This window comes from Elephas maximus, chromosome 7, assembly GCF_024166365.1.
Source record: "Elephas maximus indicus isolate mEleMax1 chromosome 7, mEleMax1 primary haplotype, whole genome shotgun sequence".
Taxonomy (NCBI): Eukaryota; Metazoa; Chordata; class Mammalia; order Proboscidea; family Elephantidae; genus Elephas; species Elephas maximus.
In genome coordinates, this window is record NC_064825.1 from 57194342 (window position 1) to 57202154 (window position 7813).

Here is a 7813-nt window from a genome sequence, read left to right on the forward strand (position 1 = left end):
AATATGTATTAACAGCATGCAATAAGCAGTTAGTACAACCTTGTTTGCTGAAAGTAAAGAGGACTTGAAGCACTAACTGATGAAAACCAAAGACTAAAGTCGTTCTGTGTGGATTATACCTCAACATAAAGGAAACAAAAATTCTCACAATTGGACCAATAAGCAACATCACGATAAATGGAAAAAAGATTGACATTGTTAGGGATTTTGTTTTACTTGGATCGACAATCAACACTCACGAGAGCAGCAGTCAGAAAATCAAAGGACATATTGCGTTGGGCAAATCTGCGGCAAAAGACCTCTTTAAAGTGATAAAAAGCAAAAATGTCACTTTGAGGACTAAGATGCACCTGACCCAAGCCATGATATTTTCAGTAGCCTCACATGCATGCAAAAGCTGGACAACGAATAAGGAAGACCAAAGAAGAATTGATGCCTTGGAATTATGATGTTGGGAAAGAATGTTGGATATACCACAGGCTATCAGAAGAAGGAACAAGTCTGTCTTCGAAGAAATACAGCCAGAGTGGTCCTTGGAAGCATGGATGGGGAGATTTCCTTTCAGGTAGTTTGGATGTGTCATCAGGAGGGATCAGTCCCTGGAGAAGGACATCACGCTTAGTAAAGTAGAGGGTCAGCAAAAAAAAGAAGAGCCTAGGTGAGATGTATTGACGTAGTGGCTGCAACAATGACCTCAAGCATAACAATGATTGTGAGAATGGTGCAGGACTGTTGCTATGACCCAAAACTGACTTGACGGCACCTCACAACAACAGCATATGTTACTTTTACGTAGGATTATGTAGTCAACATATTTTTATTTATGATTTACGTATTTCTTCTTAAGAAGCTATTCCTTAACAAAAAGTCAAAAATAAATGGATAAACAGATGGAAATAGAGATGTATATAGAGAGCTGGGAAACGCTGGTGGCATAATGGTTAGGTGCTACAGCTCCTAACCAGAAGATTGGCAATTTGAATGTACCGGACACTTCTTAGAAACTCTATGGGGCAGTTCTACTCTGTCCAATAGGGTCACTATGAGTCAGAGTGGACTCGATGGCAATGAGTTTTTTTTTTTTTTTTTTTGGTATAGAGAGATGGAGATAGAGGTAGACCTGTAGATAGAGAAGAGTAGAGCTAATGATAAAGAGAGAAAAAGTAAGAGAGAATCTTCATTTCATCTATGATTATTGTGTTTTTATAATATGTAAGTTGTTAACTAATTGACAAATACTTCTTTTAAATTGTCTTTCTAATTTTGCATATTTATTTTCCTGAATAAACTTTAAAACCTAGCATGTAAAACACAATAAAATGGTATTAGGATTGCATTGAATTTATAGATTCTTTGGGAGAATGGTCATTGTTATAATAACAATATATAATAAACATTTCTGACATTTATTTTAGGTACTTATACATTTTTATTAGCATTTTGAATAAACTATTCATTTTATTTTATTTTTCAATTGATTGCTGCTATATAAAATATTATTGATTTTTATGTTGATCTTGAGGTACTCTATTGACATTCTTGCTTCAATCTTCTATGATTATATTAACTGGAAAAAAAAAAAAGCCAGATCCCTTTCTTTTTCTCCAAAATGTGTTTTTTGTTTTTTTTTTTAAACTTCCATTAGCTAAGACCTGAATTATAACACAATATTCTATAGTATCATTGATGCTGGGCATCCTGGGCTTGTTACTCTTTTCACACTTTTGGATCCCGTTCCTTAATAGTCACTGCTTTATGTGACAGAGTTTCATCCTGTCTGAGACCACCCAAGGGCAAAACTAAAAACCACAAGAAGGAAGATTCATTCTTCGGACTCTTTGAATTTGCCTCTAGAGAGAAGCTGTTGCTCTCCCACCTAGACGATATCGCCTTTAAATCTCTGAGTCTCAGACTTTGATAAATTATCCAGCTTATTACTCATATAAAGGACTATTCTCACTTTAACAAGTCTCTTAGCATTCTAGAAATTTTTTTATCATTTTTTAAACTCTATTTGGAAAACATGTCATTTTCCCCAAACTCTCTCCAGAACTCTTCATTTCCATCTTGGATGGAATGCTATCTTCTTTGCTCATTATTAGCTAGCTGAATATTTTGGTGTCTCGGAGAGTATAGGCTATGAAGACCTCTTTCATACATTCCACGCTAACAACTCAGTGATGTTTCATTTGACAAGCTAAGAAAGAAACCATCTCCCAGTTCTTAAAAAAAAACGAACAAAAAAAAGCCAAAAACCAGTTGCCATTGAATTGAGTGCAATTTATAGTGACTCCATGAGTGTCAGAGTAGAACTGTGTGCTCCATAGGGCTTTCAAGACGGTGAACTTTCAGAAACAGCTGGACAAGCCTTTCTTCCTAGGCACCACTGGGTCCATTTGAGCCACCAGCATTTGGTTAGTGGCCAAGTGCTTAACCATTTGGGCCTCCAGGAACTCCTCCTAGTTCCTTAAAAAAAAAAAAAAATGCTACCTTCAAGTTGATTCTGACTCTTAGTGACCCTGTAGGGCAGAGCATAACTGTCCTGTAGGGTTTCCAAAACTGTAATCTTTAAGGAAGCAGAAAGCCACATTTTTCTCCTGCAGCACAGCTGGAGGATTCCAACTGCAGACCTTTTGGTTAGCAGCTAAGCACTTAACCACTGTGCCACCAGGGCTCTTTTCCTAGTTCCTTTAGGCATCTAAAAATTTCTGAGCCCTCAACCTAACAGCTTTTTTAAGATTAAGGCTGACCATTCATATTTTTCATTTCTAACATTTATATGGGGACAGTAGTGGCTCAGGGGTAGAATTCTTGCCTTCCATGTTGAAAACTCGTGTTCTATTCTCCACCAGTGTACTTCAGGCTCTGCCTCTACCCACGTGTCAGTGAAGGTGTATGTGTGGCTATGATGCTGAACAGGTTTTAGTGGAGCTTCTAGACTAAGGCGGGCTAATAAGAACGGCCTGATGATCTACTTTCAAAAATCACAAGTATTGAAATGACTTACTCCCTACATTCTGAATGTTAGATTGATGGCATTCTCTGAGTTCCCACTTCTAAAATCGAGCGTAAAAACACCTTTCTTCGCTGAAGCTCATGCCATTCAGCCAAACCATCTGTCATGATGTAATCTACTCCCTTACTCCTCTCTGTTCCTTTAGGAGTTTGTCCTGACTGAGAATCTCCTCAGCTGTTACAATTTATGTCAACATTTTGTGTAACTTCAGTATCTTTGATGATTACCCTTTCACATTTTTTTTTTTAAGATTATTGGCAGCAGGGCTAGGTTCAGCTTGGCAGATTGGTTCCTTTGAGATCAATAATGTCTCCATTCATCAATATTACCATCATCATCATTATTAAAATCAAAATAACAGTTAATATTTATTAAATGCCAAATATATCATATGAAATATTTCATTTACACATTGAAACAATGACAAAGGTACTAATATAATCATTATCACCAGTAAAGAGCCAATGGTTAAGTAGCATGCCAATTTCATACAGTTAGTGTGCGACAGGCTGCAGTACAATTAATTACTTTTGTGTGTGGCCTCTCTAGCCATGGTCTTGTAACTCCCACCCAGGTTATTATGTGATAGGGTAATTGAGGTCTACCACAACGATTGGTCAGTTTTGCCTTAAAAGAGAGCCAATTCCAGAACAGAGAGGAGCGCTCACCACCACCAAAGGAGAGACACGCAGCAGAGACCCACAACAGAGACTGGCAGGACACGGCACAGTGGGTTTCCCAGCCCACGGAGCGAGAAAGCTGAGTGCCTTTGGGCAGAGACTGAAGGCCAGGGAGAAGCTTACGCCTGACCCATGAATTTGGAACTTGCCAGCCTCCACAACCTCATGAGCCATTTCCTTTATGTGTTGTGTGAGTTCTGTGAGATGTAGCAACTTAGGGAACCCAAAGACAAGAGGGAGAGTACTGAGGCTAGAGGGAGTAGTTGATGTTACAGATGATGGAGTGACACAGCAGCTTGGAAAAATTGGATCTTTGGGACATCTTCAACCTCCACCTCATAGGAACCAGCTTTATGCTGATCCTTATAAAAGAAATTTTTCATTTATAGGCAAATCAAGGTTTCTATATCAACTTTTTTTTTTTTTTAATCCCTAAGCTACAGTGCTTTGCTAAAATTAAAATGGATGTTACATATATTTCAAACCAAGGTAATTCTCCAAGAGTCAAGAGACATTCTTCCACAACTCACATCGATTTGGTTTGGTATTGGCTCTTAACTCATTTTCTTGTTAACATATGGCCCCTCATTTGATACTTCCATTGGCACCCCAATAAGTTTTTAAATGTATATTGAATCATATGTTATTTCTCCTTAAAAATTATGATTGGTTAAATATTGTCTGTGAAATAAATTCAGACCTTGGTGCTATCATTTACAAACCCTTAAAGATTTGTTTCCTTTTTATCTTGCAAGTCTTGTTATAATAAAGTTTGTATATCAAGCTGATGTCAGACATTTTTGGTATCTTGTATTTCCGTAAAGGAACCACGCAACTTTACAACTCAATGTTTTTCCTCATCTACTAAAAAAAAAAAAAAAAAAAAAGTTTTTTTTCTTTTTTTCCAGTTCCATCTGCACTGAGTGCTGTTTCTCATCTGATTTTGTTTTCTTGGCTAAGGCCCCTTCTTCTTTGAAGATATTGCCTTCAGTAAGAACTTCTGGTGTTCATCCTTTGGTTCCTCATTTGCTTTGCCTCTATACCTACTTTTTTAAAGGAATAAGAAACCCTGGTGCCACAAGGGTTACATGTTCGGCTGCTACGTGAAAAGTCAGCTGTTCAAACCTACCAGCTGCCCCACAGGAGAAAAGACCTGGCAATCTGTTCCCATAAAGATTAATGAGTGATAGCCAATATGGTCATATGGCAAGAGAATGAATCACATAAAAATTAGCAATTAGAACAGAGCCATTTCCATCCCCTTACCCCCTGCTTCAGACCCTACATTTTACTCTTGCTCTGGTAGGTCTGAGAAAGTAGACTAGATTCTCTTTTACATCAAGAAATTCACTCTATCTTCTTCTCATCACTTCTCCCTCCTAGTCCAGAAGACCTTTGTATTTTTCTGGCCAAGACACTTTGTTCTGTCTAGGAACTATTTCCCCACACTGAGGCTTCCTATTGGAAATTAAAGCCTGTATTTTTGTTTTCCCCACTCTGAGTCAAGAGACACAGAGAAAACTACTTAAGTGAGTGAATTGGAAACAAGAAGGAGGAAAAAGTGTAAATGAAGACAGAAAACCTACATAGACTTAGGTTAATATTAAAAAATATACATTCTCTCTGTTTAAAATTACTTGAGGCATTAATTTATGAAGAAGAATTTGCTCTATACATATCTAAGAGATTACAGGAAGACTAACTACCTTATTTTTTATTTATTCCTGCACTGAAAAACACAGACACCTAAAAAAACTCCTTCACTTTTTTCTTTCTTTTAAAGGAAACCTGTGTATCTTGTTTTGCCTTTTTCTCTTGAGCTCAAAATCAGTCGTAAGCATACGGTCTCATATGGTCATAACACCCCATCCTTTCAAAATACAAACAAAGAATTCAGAGAAAAATCCACTCCCAACCCAGTGGCAGTTGAGTTCACATATAAAATATAACAACATAAGAAGATTCTAATATAAATACCCACCAAAAAAATAGATGTGGTAAAAGTTGAATTCAAAGTTATATTTCATGATGTGTTCTGTTTATACTCTATACTTGCAATGTCCAATACATTTGAATGTTAAAGCCAGTATGATGGTCTTTAACATTTAAATGTAAATTCACTAAAGTTAAGTAAAATTAAAATTTAATTGCTTAGTTACATTGTCTACACTTCAAGTGCTCAGTCAGTCGCAGCATGTGGCTATTGTTCTATGTTGGTCTGTTACTGTATAATATTGAATATCTCCATTACTTTCGAAAGTTCTACCGAACAATGTTAGTCTATACATTTATGACGCTATTCCTGTGAGTTGAATATTTTCCTCATTTTGAAGATTAATTAACTGAAGCTCAGAAAGTTAAATAAATTTTAAGTCATTCAATTTGAAATTGGAAAACCTGGGACTTAAATCCAGCTCTGTGTTACTGAAAAAAGAAAATATATATATATATATTTGAAACTCCATTTGGGGTACATTAACTGTATTTACACTTTCATGAATATGGTCATAGTGGTAGAGCTACCTACACATGCCCTGGTACACATATACAAATCAAAAGTCCAAACACAATTTAAAGGTGGAATCCTCCCACTTATAGTCCCAAGACTCACTCAGTGGCAATGGATATTGCCCCAAGAGCAATGTACTTTTAAGACATAAGTTAAAATGGGACTCATTTGTAGGTGATTCACCGATTAAAGTTAAATTTCTTTTTACATATTAGCAGGGATCATCAACTCATAGCTCTAATTCTAATAAAGTTGCTGTTTTTGTATTCATTTTTGTCTTTGTATTATTGCTATTTTTAATACCCAATTATTTCAATATCTTTTCAGAGGAAAAAGTCTGAGTATTCTACTACGAATCTGTTGCGTCTTGACACTGTAGATAATGGGGTTCATCAAAGGTGGGAAAAGGATGTAGATGTTGCCCATAAGGACACGGACGATAGGGGAGAGGTGTTTGCCAAAGCGGTGCACCATTGTTAGGCTAATGATAGGGATGTAGAACACAAGGACTGCACAGATGTGGGAGATGCAGGTCTGAAATGACTTATGCCGCTCCTCTTGAGAAGCAATTGCAAGAACTGACTTCAGAATCAAGATGTAGGAGATGAGGATGAGTACAGCATCCAACAACAATGTGCAGATGACCAACATCAGGGCATAGTAGCTATTGATTTGGATGTCTGAGCAGGCTAGGCGTAAAAGGTCCTGGTGCAGGCAGAAAGAGTGAGAGAGGACGTGGGGATGGCAATAGTGGAAGAGTTTCAGACGCATAATGGGGGGTGTAATAAAGAAAAAACTCCTACCTATTATGATGAGCCCAATTTTGATAATCCTGGAATTAGTCAGGATGGAGGAATAACGCAGTGGGTTACAAACGGCAATATAACGGTCAAATGCCATAGCAAGGAGGACCGACGACTCCATGAAGGACAGACCATGGATGAAATAGGACTGAGCAATGCAAGAATCCAAGCTGATCTCTTGAATGAGCCCCCACAGGATCCCCAGCACTGTGTGCACTGTGGACAGGCCCATGCATAGGTCAGTGAGGGCCAATATGGCCAATAAGTAGAACATGGGCTGGTGTAGGCTTGGCTCAGTCCAGATCACATGGAGCATCACGCAATTTCCCAAAAGTACCATGGCATAGATGGAGGAGAAAGGAATGCAAAGCCAGGGATATTGCTGCTCAAGGCCAGAAAATCCAGTGAGGAGGAAGAAGGAAGTATTCGTGCTGGGACCTAAAGGAGCAAACATTTTGCAACCAAGGTACTTATTTCAGGCAGCAGGGGAGTTTTTCCTCAAAGGAAATGACACAGTTTCAAATAAACTAAACAAAATTTCTAAGTACACAAAATCAACCTAAAAGTTAACTAACCTTACCAAATATAGCTGACCAGCTCTATTCTTTAAAGGCATGCTTCTGCCTGGAAAGAAGGGTCTTCTCCTGATGTCATTTGTAAGCTATCATTCATCCACTGTCAGGGTGGGAAGGTATTCTTAGAAAAGAAGCTACATGTAAAAACGTATAGACTAGTGTAGGAAGCTGATTCTCAGATATGATGCCTGGGGCATTTTCCCTGTCATATTGGTGAAAATGGTGCACCT

The 7813-nt window shown here is 37.8% G+C and overlaps 1 protein-coding gene across 1 annotated transcript; it reads right to left on the reverse strand.

Moving 5' to 3' along the window:
• Positions 1 to 6517: 6517 nt before the first annotated feature.
• Positions 6518 to 7462, reverse strand: LOC126080005 (olfactory receptor 51V1). Its single transcript, XM_049891335.1, has one exon. It carries the CDS (start codon positions 7460 to 7462, stop codon positions 6518 to 6520), a length of 945 nt encoding a protein of 314 aa, XP_049747292.1.
• Positions 7463 to 7813: the final 351 nt, after the last annotated feature.